We start from the raw sequence: 18,957 nt of genomic DNA, 5'->3' as shown, positions 1-18,957 counted from the left end.
TCCAGTCTCACATCTCTTTTTCATCCTATTCAAACACAAGTCCCTTGTTCCCTTTTGTTCACTTCAGATGTGTTTTTGAAAGGCACACTTTATTTATCAGGTAGCTTTGAAAAACAATGTAAAAATGGTGTTGATGAGAACAGATTTAAGAGGTGTGTGGATTTAATGAGACTTTTAATTTGCTTGTTAACTCGTTCTTAAAGGAAGCCACAGCGATGCACAGAGCAGGCATGCAGCTACTTTATTTCTTAGTGTTCAACAACTTCTTCTATTTCTCTTTTTCGCTAATGTCCAAGAACATAAAAAGGATCCGTCTGCTTCTTTTGCTTCCCCAGCTCAACAAGGGGCTTGGCTCAGGATGCCCAGACACCACCTCCTTAACTATATAAAGAAAGAACCAATCAGGAGGCTATTGGAAATCAGAAAATGTTATCAGTGATAACACCAAAGCAAAAAAGCTTGGGATTTGATTAAAAATTCAACAAGTTATAATGATTTAAGTATATCTCCAACTAGTAACAATGTGGCAGCCTCTCTGAAGCACACAGTTCATAAATAAATATGTTTTCATCTACTGAGTTAAGACAACGTTCACCTTAATAAAGTAAATAATATTGAAAACCTGGAAAAGAGCATTTTTATGCTTGTGGGTCCCTCATCTTGAAATCAGTGATTTTCTGATTTGATCCCTGAAATAAAGTCTGTGGACAACACAAACTAAAAATTTTCATATGAAGCTTTCATGTTTTTGCAGAAATTAAAGGTTGGGAATACTGAGGTCGCGGGGCTGGTTTAGTAAGTCTGGACAATAACACTTGAAAAAATAAAATAAAAGTGGCATCATTTTGTGAAGATTGTTTTTCTGAACTAAACAGGCAAGTGCGAAAAACTAGTTTCCCACATACTCGCAGACATTCATATCTGCAGTAGACTAAACTATGAGACACAGTTAGCTTAAAACTGCCACACCTCTGATCATACACTTATTATGGTCTAGTGTTCAACTTGAAGAAATTAAGTTTGCGCGGTTTCCACTGCTCACAAGTTCAGTTTCCTCTGTAATATTTGTTTCATCATAAACGTTTCAGTGGATGATGTTACCATTAGCTTTCGCCCTCCGATGGTGGCGTAATGTCCCTCCAAACTAGTTCATCATGTTTTTCCCCAGATTTAACAAGTTCACATGTTCCTGCTAATCTTGAGCCACTTGTCCCTACTTAGTTTTGACATATTGTAACCATCTGTCAGAAACTGAGAACGTCTTTGTCCCAGTGCATTTTTAATATTTACCTTATACCTGAATAGAATTAAGGATTTATTACATGTTTTATTTCTATTTTAAACAAAAAAAAATTTTTAAATCTGAAACTGTTGGACTGTAGACGATACCCCACTGGTGTAACCCTACATGATGACACAATATCATGTGTTCTGTTTCCTAGTTTTCACTGAGAAGCAGCATGAAACTGGGAGTCAGAATACGCTGTGGAGCTTCACCTCTCCGTCCTCGTCCATTAGATTAGAGCTGGCTGGCTGTGACCAGCCGCTGGAGCAAATTGTCAATTACGATGTATATTGTTGAGCACACAGCCGACTCCGTGGCCTTAGGGGAAGGGGTGGAAGCTACTGAGGAGACATGCCTTAAACTCCCTGCGCCTCCCCCCCCCCCCCCCCCTCTTCGTCCTCACTCGATTCTTCCTCCAGGCTAATTTTTGGTGGCTGGTCTGTGTGACACCTGCCACTGAGCTTAACAGAGATTAACCATTTCCCCATGGATTTCCCCTGGGAGATGCAGGAGAAGGGAGGCCTCTTTAATAATAGTCTGGATGCTCTGAGCCTCAGAATATGATGGCACAAAAAGGTGGCCATGAGAAAATGTGAACAGGCCAATATCAGTGCTCAGTGTAGACCAAATATTCTCCTTCTACCGGGTCAAACGTTCTCTTTCACCGTGCAATCAAACTGACAGTAAATGTGACGAGAAAAAAACTTCAAAGACCAAAATAAAATTACAAGATTTTGAGGTTTTATTCACATATACAGTACAAACATTCACTTTGTATTTGTTACTGAAGTGCAATTTACAGACCTTAGCAGCAATTCTTCATAGACTTTAATTTACATCTTAATTAGACATTTTAGAATCTCTTTCACATCTTTGTCAACTTTGTCTTTTATACTTTTTCTATTTTTTTTTTTTTTACATATGTACACTGTTTGTAGAATATTGCCATTCAGACACAGCCTATATTTATTATATCTCTGAAAATAAATGTGTGAAAATCTGTGTGATGGCTAATGAAGCCACTATCGAACATGGTGCAGAAACCGTGACAAACGTCGACAAAGCAAGTCTGAATATGTGGCTTCTCAGACAATTCAAATGTGCAGCGCGATGCGATGAAGGACCAACTCTGTGTTCTGACACACAGACGGCGTTTACACAAAATCCGAGATTTGAGTCTGCTGCATTTTTTAGCACAGGTAAGGTCTAACAACTGGAGGGCTCTCACTGAAACTGCCATTAGCCTAGCTTGGATTACCAATGTTGCATTAGTTACATTAAATGTGAGCACATTGAAGAGGACCTCTTATGCTTTTCTGTAATGGATGTGGATACTTTTCTAGTGGTTGATACTTGTATTAACCCTCTCAAGGCAGGCGTTGCAGATTTGCAACAGTTAAAAGCTAAAAACCTGATTACCCCACATACATATAGTTTTACTCAGAAGTACCACTGCAGGTATTCTTTTGTGCATTAGCCAGAAAAACTTAATTTGAGCCTGAGAGGGTTAAATGTGGCCAAAGTTTTAAATACCAGGTTAAGTAATCCTCAGGCTCAATATCCTGAACATCGTTTTGTATAAAACTGTTTCAAACCTTCCAAATTGAACTTAAGACGAGACATCAAATGGAGTCGAACTAGGGCCGAGCTGATACTGATTTGTACCACAAGAAGGCGTCATGAGTAAATGTAGCCTTCATTTTGCACGTTCTTCTTACCCCGCAGCTGTAAAAGGCTGATGACTGAGTATTGTTGTCACCCCATTGGCCGACATGGACCCCCAACTTTGTGAAGACGATCAGTGGAGAAAAGATGTCACCTATGATTTTCACTTGCTACCCGACCGCATCTGCTGAAATTTTTGGACAAGTTCGAATCTCAGTCCGGTCTTTAAGTCTAACGTCATTAGCCGTGTCTGGGCCCAAACTCTGCTGCAGGTCCCGAAGTCAAACGATCACTATGGCATCACTCAGAGTTGAAAAACTGTCTAAATTCTTTCATCTCTAATAAAATGATCAGCGTTCCTGCTCTACCAGGCGTAACAATTAAGTTTAACATCCAGGCATCCATGAAAACAGAATTTATGAAGTTTAACGGAATTCAAAGTTAGCATGGAGTTAGCTCGCTAGTTTCCATCTTAACATAATATAAAATGTTCTGACAGAACATTCTGAACATTTCTGAAACAAATTAAGACGTACTATCACTTCCCACATAAATGAAGACAGGAAAGTAAACAGCAGTGATGTTTGTAGGGTTGGGCTAGCTGGTATATAGCGATATGCTACGTGATCGCTAGCGACACAGCTATGTTAGCAGAATATAAACAGGGAAGCTGGAGGATGAACGCTAACGAACGGATTTATCCACTCGATAAAAGTTAACATGAGCGTTCACAGTGGTTAGGGACAAATGCAATCACATGACAGGATGCTCCAAACGGACCAAACGTCAGTCAGGAGAACCACCGAGATAATCCATCAATAGGAGGCTAGTCATTCATATACTGCTGCTGCATGGGCTGGGCTGTAGTTGCATCGTAAGGTTTTGAAAACTGAGCTTTAAAATGATCAGCAGTAATAAAAACCGAGGGAGGCACAACAGTCTTATTAAATGCAGAGTAGTTTGGGCCCGGAAGCAGGGTTCATCACGCCATCCAGTCTTTAAGTCCACTTAAAGACTGGATGACCTCGACCTCAACGTCAAGGTCAGAGGTCAAGTTTTCTGAAAATCTTGTTAACGTGATAACTTGAGAAGGAAGTTACCTATGATTGGAGCATTTTGAGGATATGGGTGTAGCCAGAAGGACAAGCTAAACATCAGCATGCATCTGAAACACCTCAGCACAGCCTGGGGTAAATCGCTGCCCCCTGGGGGTGAAAATTCAGCTTCAATTCTGCAGAGGGTATTTCCAAAAAGGAGCTTTAACGGGAGAGGGGGTAGAATGGCTTATTTCAGATAACAACGGGCTGCACTTAGTCCCAGATTAAGATAAAGATAGAATGGAGTGTGGCTAATGCAAAGCAACTCTAGTCAGAAGGAAGAATAAAAATACAGAAATGAGCGTAACAGGTCCATATGAAGTTTAATCTATTAAAATTGCCATTACTAAAGCTGGATTTATACACAATGACACAGTTTTCACTCATATTAAGACTTAAAATTTGTCAAGAAACTTTTTTTAAAAACTCAAGTTTGTCTTCTCTAACATGTAAACACACATCTGGGGCCTCACGGGGACTACAGGAAGCGCGACTGACTGCCTGCGTTTTCTCACCGTTTGGACAACAGCAAAGATGAATGGCCGCATTCTTAAACATCTAACAAAGCGATTACGCTGCTCACAACAACAGCTGCCGGCATGAATGAAAGAATGTGAATACAGTGACTCCACAGAGGTGGTGATCACTAAGACTCACCTATAGATGGCAGCTCCAGTGCTATTAATCTTCATCGCAAAGTCCAATCACAACAACACCCAGTCACTCAGTGCTGCACAGGTGATCATAATAAATCCAGCTTTAGGGAGCAACATAAACCCTGAGGCCTGGTCTCTCAGGCAGGGGTGCATGATTAGGTAAAAGGGGGATGTCACACAGTGTGTTTGAGTGCAAACTGTCCAGTTTTAAAGCATTTTGTTGAACACATTTTTATGTGGAGAATCACTTCTGCAGCTTTTTAAAATTTCAAATGTAAGAAGAAACTCTTCCACATGCAGTTTTTGTGTAAAGCCGCCCGTGTGTCCAGTCGCCTGATCTCCAGTAAAGGCTTAGCTCTCCAGCTTTGACACTGTAATGCTGCCAGGACAGGGGCTCACAGCAGGGGCAGGACAAAACACAAGAGCGACCACTAGATGTCACTCTCACTACTCTGAACTGGGCCGCACCGCTACCTTGACTAAAGAGAAAAACAGCAATGACAGAGCAATACGAAGACTATAAACATTTAACTGATTTAAAAGGAGAAAAAAAGGAACAAAAACCACCTAAAATGCTGCGTTCATGAAATATGCAAAGACATAAAATAGTGTGAGGTGCAAATTTACAAAAAGAAACAAAACAAACTTCCCTCCAGGGTGGTCATGACCACAGAATGACAGCTTGCTCGGGTCATCAAGGCTTTGCTGATGACTCGCCTCCATAAGCAGCTGCTATTGGTGGCGACAAGATTAGCGATTAAGATGCGTGGAAACGGGCATGAAACCAGGTGGAAAAAAAACGAAACAAAACAAAAACTCAGGTCAGGCAGGTCAAACGACAAAAGAAGGAGAGTAAATACACCACTCCCCCTTCTCCTCCATCACTCCACGCACTCAGGGCGAGCTCTAATGGCTGCGTTTATGTACCTCGCTTTCTCTTTTTACCCAGAGGGGTGAAGATGAGAGGAAGGGAGGGATGGGGGAAAAAAAGGGTGGTGTATTAACCTGTCCTCATGTCATGTTAAACTCCAAGCGTGGCGGGGAGAGGTGAGGAGGTGGAGGCAAGGGAGGAGACAGAAAAGAGGGCAAAGGAGGGAGCGACGGAGAGTCAAAGGGTGAGTTAAGAGGAGGAGGACAGAGATAGAACGAGAAAGAGAGAGAAAGGTGAGCTCTGAAGCGACGCTCCGTCCTTCTTTTTCCTCACTCATTCTTCCCTTCCTCTTTCTCTATCACCCGTCACTCTGACAGGGCCGGTAATTGGACGAGGACCTCTCCCTCTCTTTTTTCCCTCTGCTTCTGTCTGTCTCGCTCTCTCCCCCGTGGCTCTACTCCTCAGCGGGAGCCTTGGGGCCCGGAAATAGCTGATGACAAGATAGTGGCTGCCTTTCATTCCCGCTCAAGGTTACCCCACCCTTCCCTGACAGCCACAGAAGAGCTTGGGGGTGGTGGTGGTGGTGGAAAGGGGGGTCACATTTAGGTGGGTGTTTGCTTAAACTCGTGTGTTTGTGTGCTTAAAGAACACCAACTCCACCCTCGTGTCCCGTTTCTTTTCAGCCGTCCAGTCAACCTTCCGCCTGCCGTCCTGGGTGTACGTGGAGAATGAAATGCAGACACACACACGCATGCTGGGCTGACAGCCTTGAGTTTAGAGGTTAAACTGGGTTGTGAAACATAGACTCATTGGACCCTAAAAAAAAAGAGATGGTTAAACAAACACACCCTCACACACTCTCTCTCTCACTCAGTCCGAAAGCAGGAACTGCTCCTGCTCTGGGGGTTTTTTGACCCAGGTGCCGAGGCCCATTTCCTGCAGAGACCTGAACCACTGCTGCTTCGCTGTCTGGTAAGGGCGCGCCGCCATCTTGGCCTCGCCGTACATGAGCTGGCGGTCCGCCGAGCTGGACGCGTGGATCCCCAACTGAAGAGGGCGAGGATGACCGGGAGAGCGAGGGAGAGAAAGTGATGGGTGGAGAGGGGAAAAAAACACAAGAAGAGAGAAATTGAGAGTCAGATAAGAGCGTCAGACGTGAAGACGGGGATGGAGAACAGAAAGAGAGAGAGAAATAAAGCCGGGGCAGAGGGGCGAAAGGTTTAGCGAGCAAAACAAAGCGAATGAGCCGGCACAAATGCATTTGGGTGGGGGCTGGGAGCAGGCGCAGGGTGGAGGGGGGCTTCAACAGCTGTGTAATCTCCCCATTTAAATTTCACAAGCAATTGAACATTCTCTGTGCTTTTTGTGCATTCCTATTGTCACGGGGGGGGGGGGGGGGGGGGGGGGGGGGCAATGAAGATCGGCGGGGAGACAAGTGGGGAGAGAGAGAGGGAGAGAGCAAAAGTTTGTTTTGGAGATTAGTGCGACTGCTCTTGCGTGGCCCCTTATATGCGGCGCGCAGGGAGCACTTAGGGTGGGGGCCTCCTCGAGTACTTCTCCAAATAATTATGGTTTCATAGTCATTATGCTTTAACGGCCGCCATTTGGCGATGCAGGCAGTGTCTGTTACGTAAAGTTTCAGAATGGAAATGAGAGTGCGGCGGGTAAAGATCCGAGCTGTCAGTTTTTTGAGAAGCCGCACAGACAGCAGATGTTGCCAGGCAGACAAATGTATCTACGGCAGAGAGGAGATTCCACATTTCCACTGCACAGAGCTCTCTGCTTCTACGCGTGTCTGTGCCTTTTGACTGCTGGCATGCATCACTGTAGTTAATGCTTGTGTGTAGCGGCTGTGCGCACGGGGTTCCTAATAGCAGTGGATTCCATATTGTTTCCAACATTAACTGAGCGATGCCTTTGGCTTTGCTGCACGAGAGCACTTGCAGGGCACAGAGCGCTGAAACTTGTAAGATGTGATTATTGTTCAGGCTTATTTTAATTAAATAGGACATCATAATATTTTTCTGGGATACAATGTGGGCAGTGTTTTGTTTATTTTTAATTAACTTTTCATTTGGTGGAACTTTATCCACAGCAGACATTTCTGCACATCATAGTAAACAAAAGAACGGTGTAATTATTAGTGTGACGCGTTCCGTTAAGGTGTTTTCTCTAAAACATCGTAAGAGTCTAAATGTTTGCTGTGAGAAAGTCCTGCAGAAGGAATCAGTGATTCTGATGACTCGAATAAAACTGGAGTTAACTAAGCTCATCTGGAGGTCACTGCAGTTCCTCAAATGTCCACTTGAGGCTCGCGCTGAGAGTGAATGCTCAACTTTACAAAAGGAAATAAACAGGTTTCAAACTGAAACAAGAAAAATTGTTTTTGTCTTTATTGCTAATTTATGTCTTCATAGCAACCCTGAGGTAGCTAATATATATCTCATTGTATTAACTGTATCAAGGCTCCATTGCACTGCAGGAGCTGTCTGCTCGGCTCGCCTCAGATGATCTGAGTCACTGATCTGGACTGATGTGGTGTTTGTCAAGTAGTTAACGAGCCCATCATAACTTAAAGACCTTCCAGTACCTTATTATGCTAGTAGAGCACTTCACTCTCTGACTGCAGTCTTACTTGTGGTTCCTCTGGTATTTAAATTATAGAATGGGAGGCAGAGCCTTCAGCTTTCAGGCTCCTCCTCTGTGAAACCAGCTCCCAGTTTGGTTTCAGGAGACAGACAGCCTCTCTACTTTTAAGATCAGGCTTGAAACTTTCCTTTTAGATAAAGCTTATAGTTAGGGCTGGCTCAGGTGACCCTGAATCCCCCTTAGTTATGCTGCGATGGGCCCAGGCTGATGCAAGTATTTCTTCTTTGCATTCGGTTACAGCAGATGGCCCCACCCCTCCCTGATCCTGGTTCCTCTGTGGAGGTTTCTTCCTGTTAAAAGGGAGTTTTTCCTTCCTACGGTTGCTAAGCGCCTGGTCATAGGGGGTTTGTCTGATTGTTGTTGTTTTTTTTAATATTATATCGTATTTTGTAGGGCAGTTACTCTACTATATAAAGGACCTCGAGGTGACTGTTGTTGTGAATTGGTGTCATAAGGTCTCAGCCACTTGACCTTCGCCACAGGTGCCTTCCCTCACCTTGCGGTACAGTCTGTTCCAGCGGGTGAACAGGGCGTGCTTGCAGAGACGCGAGGGTGTCCCTGAGTCTCGTCTCCGTCCACTTGCGGTGTTGACCACCTCCAACTGTGCGTCACCCAACGTCCAGTTGACGCTCACACATGACGCCTTCCCCGGCTGCTGATAGTCGGCACTGCTCAAGCCTATGTGGAAGACAAGAAAATACAAATGACATCATGACATGTCACATGGTTTTGTGAGTGAAATTTTGCATCTGTATGTTTTCTGAACCTCTGCTTTGTTATCCCACCCTCGCCTCACTCTTGCTCTGAGGCCGGAAGACGTACAGGTTTGCAGGGATGCACAAAAACGATACGATGGCTATGTAAGTATTATAGTTTTGATACACCTTTAGAGAGCAGGTTGGAAAAGGAATGAAGCACATAAGCAATGTCTTTTTAAGCTGTAAATATCATCTCCAGACTCTAAGATCGACTGCTGCCTACACTGGACTGTCACTCTGTTCTCCACTCTCTACATTTCTTTTCGAAATAATTAGCCTCGCAGCAAAGCACACAAAGCGATTAGCAGAGGTAAGTGAAAGAGAGACAGCGGTAGAGGGAAAGTGGAAGTGAGCGGCGATCACACGGCCTCCGTGGAGAGAATTAGCCGCCTGCACTGAGAACACAGGCACTGGCAGAGGTGCTGGGCCTGTGGCGGGAACAGAGCTGACAGCAGGGTGAGGAGCAAATGAGGGCTCAAGGCACAATGTTCCTGAGAGGCCAGCGTGGGCGTTTCATAGAAGCTGCATAGGAGTTTGGATTCACACCCGATTGTACAGCCTGAAGCAGGAGAAAATGTTGAATCTAAGCGGCACTTTCTGGGGCAGAAAATGTAACAAATATGGAGTGCCAAACTCTGCGTTTCTTCAAAAGGCCACTTGAGGCTGGATACATAAAGCAAGTCAATCCTCAGAGACTCCCAAGTTAAAATGCCAATTTTTACTGCAGAAATAACTATATTTAAATCCTGGTACAAGAAAAATTTTGATCTCTATTGCTAATATGCCTTTCACACAGTACGGGTGTGGATTGCTTTACAACTTAACCATTAAATTATCTCATGTATTAAAGATATATTAAAGTTTGCAGAGTTTCAAATTCTCACCACTAGATGTCAGTAGATTGCAGATTGCAGTTAACTGAGTTCTGTTTTTGTACCCCTCCCAATTCAAGTACATAATCCTAGCTGCTATGTTTCAGTCAGCCAAAAGAGATCAAAACTATATTTAGATCACATAATAGTTGTGGCCAGTCGGCATATTTCTACCAGCCTACTGATCAAATCCAGTTCTAAGGAACACTTCCAGCCCGCTGTTTACCTCAGCTGTCAATGCCGAGTGAGAAGTGTCCACCTTTATTTACTCTGGAAGAGGCTGTAAAACTTTCAGAAAGGATCCGATACAGGTCAATGAGCTGGAGAAGCGCTCTTTTGATCGATGACAGTCATACTGAAGTGAGTTGTTAGGTAGCAGTGTTGTTTTTGCTGCTGTTGGCTGCAGTTCGTTCGTGAAACTTTCTCAGAAGTAGATGAAACAGTTTGAGGCATTTAGCAAATAAATCCTCATACAATGTGACAATATAAACAAAATGTTTATCAGAAGGAAAGAAAAGGAAAGGATACTCGAGTCTAATGTTAGCTGGCATAATGTTAGCTTATAACTAGCTGTTGTTGTAGCCTGCTCTTCCCATTTATCCAGTTATGGGAGGGTCGCATGTCTAACCTGCTGACAATTAGTAATTGTGACAATAATAAGCATATTTATACATGTTTTGTGTCTTAGAGCCCGAGCTTTAGTTCAGCAGATGAAGCTTGAGATGAAGAGGATGTCATTTTATTAAGATGCTAGTGCCGCTGATGACTTTTTTTTATTCTCCACCTTTGGCCCACTACGTATGTAGCCGGTCTCTAACCACATACATAGTCGGAGGGGAAATGTCCTTCCCAGCCACAGCCTTTAAATATAGTGGGGAAACATGGCAATTCCAGAAACTGCGAACCCGTTCCCATATATTCGTCTTTGTAAGTTTATGAGAATGCATCAGTTTGTTAGAAGATGTAATTATCATTATTGTAATGATCAGTACAATATCTTTTTTTTATTTAAATAACTTAAAAAAATTACTGACTGTACCTTTAAGTATAAATTTGTTGCCATAACAGGCACAAACTACCGGCTACATATCACCTCGGCTTATTCTCTTAACTGCATTGCTCAAGTGTTTTTAGTGATATTTATTTATATATTAGCACGAGGGCGATTGTAGCTCAAGAGTTGGGAGTTCGCCTTGTAATCAGAAGGTTGCCGGTTCGAGCCCCGGCTTGGACAGTCTCCGTCGTTGTGTCCTTGGGAAGACACTTCACCCGTTGCCTACTGGTGGTGGTCAGAGGGCCCGGTGGCGCCAGTGTCCGGCAGCCTCGCCTCTGTCAGTGCGCTCCAGGGCAGCTGTGGCTACAATGTAGCTTGCCATCACCTGTGTGTGAATGGGTGGATGACTGGATGTGTAAAGTGTTTTGGGGTCCTTAGGGGACTAGTAAAGCGCTATACAAATACAGGCCATTTACCATTTTAATTAGCACTTATCCATGAACCAAACTAATTTGTAGTAGCTGATAAATTTGTACTCCAAACATGGTCCATTCGGCCTCTAAAAACCGACATGACAAAGGCCAACACGCCAAATGCTAGACCTCACATTGTTGGTCCACAAACAAATGGGTGCCTCAGCCATCTGTCATGCACAGTCTGTGGTTAAATCACATAGGACAAATGCCTCCTAGAACTAAATTTTGATTGTATATTTGTATGTACACTAATTGAGATCATGTGTTATCCATTGATAACTGCTGTATTTTATCTAAAGCTACCTTTAAAGAACTAGAAGGCTTTTCTGGACTACTACAGAAGCATACTGGGCCCACTCCCTATGTAGATAGAAGAGATGTACTTAGAGGCGATTATATGCTAATGAAAAATAAAATCAATACTGTATTACATTTCTAAGAATAGAGCCCTGTAAATTCTGCACACTGGAGCATTAATAATCACAGCTATAAGATGTCTTTAAAAAGAATCGCTGTCTTTGATTCCAGCTTGAGTTATTTATTACATCATGCAACATTAAAGGCTCCCCTTATAGAAAATCAGCGGGCAGAGTCTCTGTGACGGCTGAATAACAGTTGCTTCTGATCTCATCGCCTGACAGACAGCTTGTTATATTACAATACCAGATCTACAATACCACAATACATGCCTGCAGATCATTTCCTCCTTTTCCACACTGATTTTCCTGTCTTCACTCTTCCATTTACCAATCTCACCTCTCCTTTTCTGTTGCTCCTTGGAGCTGGAATGAATCGCCTGCCACGGTAACAATCCTCCGTGTCTCTTATGTATTACCCATCTCTTCTCTCTTGTGCAGACGCACCTCTTTGAACAAAAGACCCTCCTATCCATCCTGCTTTTTTCCACTCCTCTCGCTCCATTCATGGCTCATTTCATCCCTTCAATGGGCTTGACTCCTCTGTTTCTGTAATAGCCAATTTGATGTTTCCTTCATTGAGGACTTGATCAATTTCTCTTCTGGGAAGTGTTTGGCAGACATGAAAAAGGCAGAATTAAAGCCTTTGGTTATGGGATTCAGAACTGTACAGTACACACAGGAGCAGCTTAATATCTGAGGCTGCTGTGCGTTCATGTGTACACAGTGCATCTATCCTGCATTATTGTAGTACTGCAGGGCTGTAAATGTGTGCTTTGTTGGGTGGAGAAGAAGTGGAGGAGAAGTGAAGAAACAGGTTTGTGAAAAGAGGAACTTACTCATTTTCTGTGTCAACGACTGGATTATAAATGAACAGTTGCTGGCTCAAATCCTTTAAAACAATTTCTATAAACATAATTTAAAGACCCGATTTTAAAGAAAGGTAACCCAAGAAAAGAGAAAATGCAGATTTTAAATTGATTTCATTCATTAAGGGAAAAAAGCTATCAAACTCTATTTGCCCCTATGTGAAAAAGTAACAGTCCCCCTTGTTAAGTTATGAATTCACTGTGATTAACCACATTTTTTGGAAAGCTGAGTTCAGCTTCACTAGCCACACCCAGGCCTGAGCACTCGTTGACCTATTGGATCAGGAAATCCTTTAAATAGAAAGTCTTTGTCAAAGCAAAGTAGACTCAAATATCTCACACACATCGTGGCAAAATCTAAAGCAACTCAAGAACAGCAGAGTCAGTCTGGAAAGGGTTACAAAGGCATTTTAGGACTTCGGAACTCCAGCAAACCAAGGCTGGAGGAAAACTGGTGAAAACTACGAACAGCTGGAGTGGCCTAGTCAAAGTTTGGACATAAATCCAATTGAGATACTTATGCATGACCTTAAACAGGGATTCATGCTCGAAACCCCTCCAGTGTGGTTAAAGACCTGCAAAAAGACCAACCATGACCCAAAATTTTACGGTACATGGCCGCCTTCATTGGCCTCTTAGTGTGGTAAAGTTAGCAAAAAATCAGCCCCAAAGCATTATGTTTCCACCTCCCTGCCTGACTGTGGGGACGGTGCTCTTTGGGTCACACACAGCATTTCCCTTCCTCTAAAAATGAGACATCAAGTTGACGTCAGAGAGCTTGATTTTGTTTTATTTGATCCCTGTAATTTCTCCTAAGCCTTCTCCTTTAGATGTTTACTGGCAAACTTAAGACAGGTATGTACATTTGCCTGCTTAAGCAGGGGGATCTTGTAGGTACTGCAAAATTTCAATCCATTATGGTGCAGTAGGTTACCAATGCGGTTCTTGGTGATTGGGGTCTCAGCTGAGGATCTGTCACCTTTCTTATGATCATCCCATGAACCATCATCTTTCAATTTCTTCCATTGCCGAATGAACACACCAGGAGTTGTCACCTTGTTACCAAACTTCTTGCTGATGGTCTTGTAGCTCAGTCCAGCCTGCGCAGATCTGCAGTCACTGATGTCTTTCGACAGCTCTTTGGTCTTGTCCATGGTGGTGGAGAAGATGGAATGGAAGAAATTGATACTGTAGACAGCTGAGCTTTATGCAAATAATGAGCTGAGATCAGGAGCATCTGTAATTGATTGATTGATTGATTGACTGCAATCTGTGTGCCACATGGACATATAGCCAATCTGTGGAAGCCAGAATAGTAGCTGGGTTGTCAGAGATCAAATACTTATTTGACTCAATGACATGCTCAACAGCTTCTGGGTTCATTTGAGGTCACAGGAAGAGACCAAGTGCAGAAGGGGAAGAACTCTTATAATTTAATAAAGTTGATTTTAGAGTGTTTATGAAGAAATAGATTTATTGTTATAATATGTATTGATTACACCACAGAGTTTATGTTGCCAGTAAAGAGGAGTAGTAGAGGTTTGAATATAATCATGTTCATCTTACCTACCCACTGAATGGAATAGTCCAGAGGAGAAATTGTTTGGTTAATTGGACTATTTAAGCAGAAGAACTCAGGTGTTTCAGGACAAAGGTTCAGGTCAGTGTAGCTGTGTGCAGTTTGACCTTAATTTCCGTTGATTTAAGTTCAATTATGTTTATTTGAACTGAGTTAATTATAGAGTTGAGTTTCTTATTTGTTTCTTTGTAAATATTGTTTGGGTCACAAAATGGTGAATAAATCACTCGCTACACTGGACAGCATCAGTCTCCTGCACTTCTTTGACCGCATAAGTCGAGTCCTACCACAACATTAATTTATAATTTTTATGTAATGTTTCTTTAAAAAAAACAAATTTTTAGGTTGATTTTCCCAAAAAATAATAATAAAAAATAGTAACTGATCATTTTATTGTAAGTGAGCAAACTTATAAATTCAGCAGAGGATCAAATGTTTAAAAGCACCACTGATGGACTGCCGATGATTACTTGATGTTAATATGTAATGAGTAACTGATTACATTTTTTTCAAGTAACTTTCCTCACAGTGACATCATCTTAATGCAAATATGTATCAGACCTCAGAGCAGCAAAAGCTAAAATATGAATTTCAACACGTAGAGAAAAGAGGGTGTAGCTGTAAAACATGCATGTGCGCCGATCTATCTGCAAAGCTCCAAAAGTAGAGCACGAACATTATTAATGTTTCCTTTATCTGCTGTTGTTCCGATTCCTCTTATCCCGAAACAACAAAGCCCCGCCACAGTTTGCGTTCGCTCAACAGCAGGACGAGGAGTGAAGGACAAGCCGGTCCATCGATGCGTTTGGCCCTCAGGGTTCAGGTGGAGCTGCTTTGGCTGTGTGTGATAAGAACGGGCCCTGCGATCCCCAGGAATTTCTTCTGGGGGTGTCGCTTTTAAATAACCCTGGACTCACAATAGCCTGGGAGCTCATCAGAGGCAATGAAAGGCTGGCGGAGGAGATGAGAGGAATGGGAGGGGGCGAGACACGTGCAGACATCTGAATGCGAGTGAAGCTCTGCGTTTCTTTATTCCCGCCCTGCCTTGCTGTCTCCCCTTGTTTTCCTCAGCCTGTCTCTCTCTCGGTACGAGCTCCCTCTCAGATTGAATGGCTGTCCGATAAGGGCTGTGATTACATTGATTTGGCGTAGGGCCATCTCCACTCTCTGTCCGTCTCTCTCCCTGCCTTCACCCTTCAATAAACTACTCATAGTACTGCAGGTGCAAAGATCTGACAGTCTGAGACACACACACACAGAAAACACACAATCGCTGTTAGAGAGGACGACAGAGCATGTGCAGGACACCTCAAGAAATGGCGTAAAGGACATTCGACAGCATTAGTGTGGCTTTAACTGGTGGGAAAAAGAACCTATAACAGTCATTAAACACTCTTTGCAGCTATGATAAAAAACGGGATAAGGAAGAACGATGAACAAAAAGATCAAACCTGACCACAATTTTCCAAATATTAACCGCAGCTTGTAATATCTAAAAGCAAAGACTCAAATGACTCCATTTAAAAAGCCAAATCATGAGAAATGCTCGCTGAGGCTGCGGTCTGAGGGTTCAGTGATAAATTCAACCCAGCAACCATCACCAGAGGACATTTCAGCACAATTATCAATCTCGATAAGGACGGGCCTCAGAAAATCTTCGCCACCAAGGCAACCAGAGAGCCCCTGCGCCCTTCAAGAAGAGCATGCAAAGCCATGTATAGTAGATATGGAGATGTTAGCCACAGAGAGCTGTTGATATGAGATAATGTGTTTCCCTGTAAATGACTGTCACTCTCTTTGTTTATATCAGTGATCCCTAGCAACCAAATGTGTCCTACATCTCTGTGCGTGCCTGTCGCTCAGCGGCTCTGCCTGGCCTAGATCTGAAGTGATGGCTGATGCAGTTTCTACCAGTTGGGTGTCATTCACATCCTCTTCCAGCATTCATCCTCACTACAAACACAAGCCTCGAGTCTCAGTGGAGCCCTGGAAGCAGACGCGCCAAACAACTTCTTAGTTTTTGCTTGTCTGACTGGCAAAATGTAAGTGTAGAGAAGAAGTGGTGTACGAGTTTGCTAAGAGTGCGAGAACGTGTGTTTGTGTGTGTGTGAGAAGGGGGTGTAACATATGATCTGTTATGATGCATCGCGCCTGTAGCTGACATTCCTTAAAAAGAATACGTGAAAACAGAGTACTGTACACGAGGACATTCATGTAGTGCAGATCTCTAAGCATGTGTGGGTAAGTCGCTATATGAAGGCAGGGTGAGAATAGAAAGCAGACTGTAAGCTGAAAAGAGGAAATACAGAAAAGGCTGAAAGTGATCCAAGCACAGAATACATGTTTAGTGGGTTTTAACAGTTTTGCTGAGTAGGCTACAGGCTGGTGCTTGTGTTTAAGGATATTTTAAGGGTATTCCCAAGAAACAACCTGTTGTTTCCGAAAGTGAGTTAATCCACATTGAAGATCACTTTACAGGAGACTCAAACATGTACTTTTAGTATTCAAAGTAATATCAGAATAACTTGGGAGCTATGAATGTACTTTGCTAATCAAGCTAGCTAGCTTCTGCTCTTACACTTGAAAGAGGAACCTACATGTTTATCCTACCATAGACTTTAAAGTTATCAATAAAGTTAATGGACTATTATTTTGAAGCCTTGGTTTTGTCATTTTGGCCCACAAAACACAGGATTTTGAAACACGATCTGACTGTATATGGATGACAGGGTGTAGGTGGAGAGGACTACAGGGATCACCCAAGAACACTAGGCCGAATATAGCCCACCTAACAGGACAGTCAGTTTATCCAATTTAAATCCCACTCTTCAAGTCTCTATCCTTCTGCTGGTGTGCCCCAGGGTTCAGTATTAGGGCCTCTTTTATTCATTATCTACATGCTCCCTCTTTGCCAAATATTGTGAAAACATAATATCAATTTTCATTGTTATGCTGATGACACCCAGCTCTACATTTCCTCCAAACCTAATTCATCCCTTCCACCTTCTCCCTCTTGAACTGTCTTATGGAGATCAGATCTTGGTTCTCCTCCAATTTTCTCAAACGTAACAGTAATAAAACAGAAGTTTTACTTGTTGGCACAGCCTCTACCTTAACCAAATCTCACAGTTTCTCCATTAAAATGGAAAATTCCCCCATCCTTCCTTCCCCGCAGGTAAAGAGTTTGGGTGTCACACTTGACAGTACTCTCTCATTTCAGTCTCACATTAATTACATAGCCCGGTCTGCATACTTTCACTTACATAACATTAACCGACTTCGTCCCTTCCTTATTCCCCATGCTGCTGCCATCCTTGTCCATAGTCTCAATACTTCCCGGATCGATTATTGCAACTCCCTCCTATTTGGTCTCCCCAGTAAGTCCCTCCATAAACTTCAACTTCTTCAGAATTCTGCAGCTCGGGTCATAACTCGTAACTCCCCTAAGAGACTATATAACTCCAATTCTTCAACAGCTTCACTGGTTGCCCATAGAAGCCAGGATAAACTTTAAAATATTAGTTCTCACGTTTAAGTGTATTCACAACCTTGCCCCTCCTTATCTCTGTGATCTGCTTCATATCACTACAGTTTCCCGCTCTCTCAGATCTTCATCTGCCACTCATCTTGTTGTTCTTCTGCTTGTCTTATCACTATGGGTCACAGAGCTTTCAGCTGCTCCTCAGCTCTGGAACTCACCTCGTTCATCCTTAAGAAATATAGATTCCCTTCCCTTATTTAACTCACAACTCAAAGCCTACTTGTTTAAACTGGCTTACTCTCTTTAATACAGATTTTACTTGCTGTCAAATAGTAGTTTTTTTATTTATTTTTTTAAATTTTGTTGTTTGTGGCTGTATTTTGCTGGTTTCTGTATTTTAATTTATTAGAATCTATTTTAATCTACTGTTTTATTGATGTCTTTTTCTCTTTGTAAGGTGACCTTGGGTTTTAGAAAGGCGCCCTCAAATAAAATGTATTATCATTATTATCATTATTATCATTATTATTATTATAATGCTAACACTGAAAGTCCAAATCCAGTGGGCTACATTGGATTAGATCCCCCACATCAGGTAATTTTTTCCATGTAGTTTTCAATTATAATGACCATCACAATCTTGACATTTGGGACCTGTTTAAAGCAATGCCACCCAAACTTAAAGCAGACAAAAAAAACACCCCTCAGACCTTTATGTGCTACATCAGAAGCAAAAAGTAAAAGTATATTGAAAAGATTTTTTTACTGTGTCACTTTCTATTGTGTGGAGACTTCCCAAAGTGCATAGAGTGTATTTATAAGTGTATTTTACAGCTACTGCCCAGAGTTGCTGTGTGGCTGATTATGTTGTGGTCATACCGCTGAGCAGGGGCTGGTTGCGTCTGTATGTGGCAGGCAGTGGGCCCAGGCGCTCCTGACGCTGGTTCAGAACTCTGCCCAGATGGCCCGTGTGACGCAGGCTGCCAACGGTCATGCTATGCAGGTACACTGGTTCCACAAAATGGCTCAGCAATGCCCCCTGCAGGCCCAGGATGTTCCATCTAGGGGTAGGGAGGAGGTGGGAGGAAGAGAAGAGAGAAGAAGTTAAGGAGGGAAGAGAGGAGAAAGGATGGAAGGAACAGCATTCGTGAAAATGTGGGCGAAGGTGCGAGTGTAGGATGAGGTGTGTGGGTGAAAGGAGAAACGAAACGCAACAGTTGGCCAAAGATACGAAAAGGAAGGAGGAGATGGAGGGGTGGAGGGGTGGAGCGGTGGATAGAGAGAGGCAA

At 42.9% G+C, this 18,957-nt stretch overlaps 1 protein-coding gene across 3 annotated transcripts in view; it reads right to left on the bottom strand.

The window, feature by feature from the left end:
- Positions 1-2,004: 2,004 nt before the first annotated feature.
- Positions 2,005-18,957, bottom strand: part of adarb2 (adenosine deaminase RNA specific B2 (inactive)) — a 219,858-nt gene continuing 202,905 nt past the window's right edge. For all 3 annotated transcript variants that reach the window (XM_087845935.1, XM_087845936.1, XM_087845937.1), the window contains 3 exons: positions 18,548-18,729; positions 8,720-8,901; positions 2,005-6,621 (listed from right to left, as the gene is read on the bottom strand). In XM_087845935.1, coding sequence (XP_087702061.1) covers positions 6,445-6,621; positions 8,720-8,901; positions 18,548-18,729 — 541 coding nt within the window. In that variant the 3' untranslated portion in view covers positions 2,005-6,444. The remainder of the gene's footprint in view (positions 6,622-8,719; positions 8,902-18,547; positions 18,730-18,957) is intronic.

Source organism: Neolamprologus brichardi, chromosome 9, assembly GCF_056152115.1.
Source record: "Neolamprologus brichardi isolate AB-2024 chromosome 9, ASM5615211v1, whole genome shotgun sequence".
NCBI lineage: Eukaryota > Metazoa > Chordata > Actinopteri > Cichliformes > Cichlidae > Neolamprologus > Neolamprologus brichardi.
The sequence above is the reverse complement of the archived record's forward strand: the minus strand, read 5'-3'. Positions and strand labels throughout refer to the sequence as shown.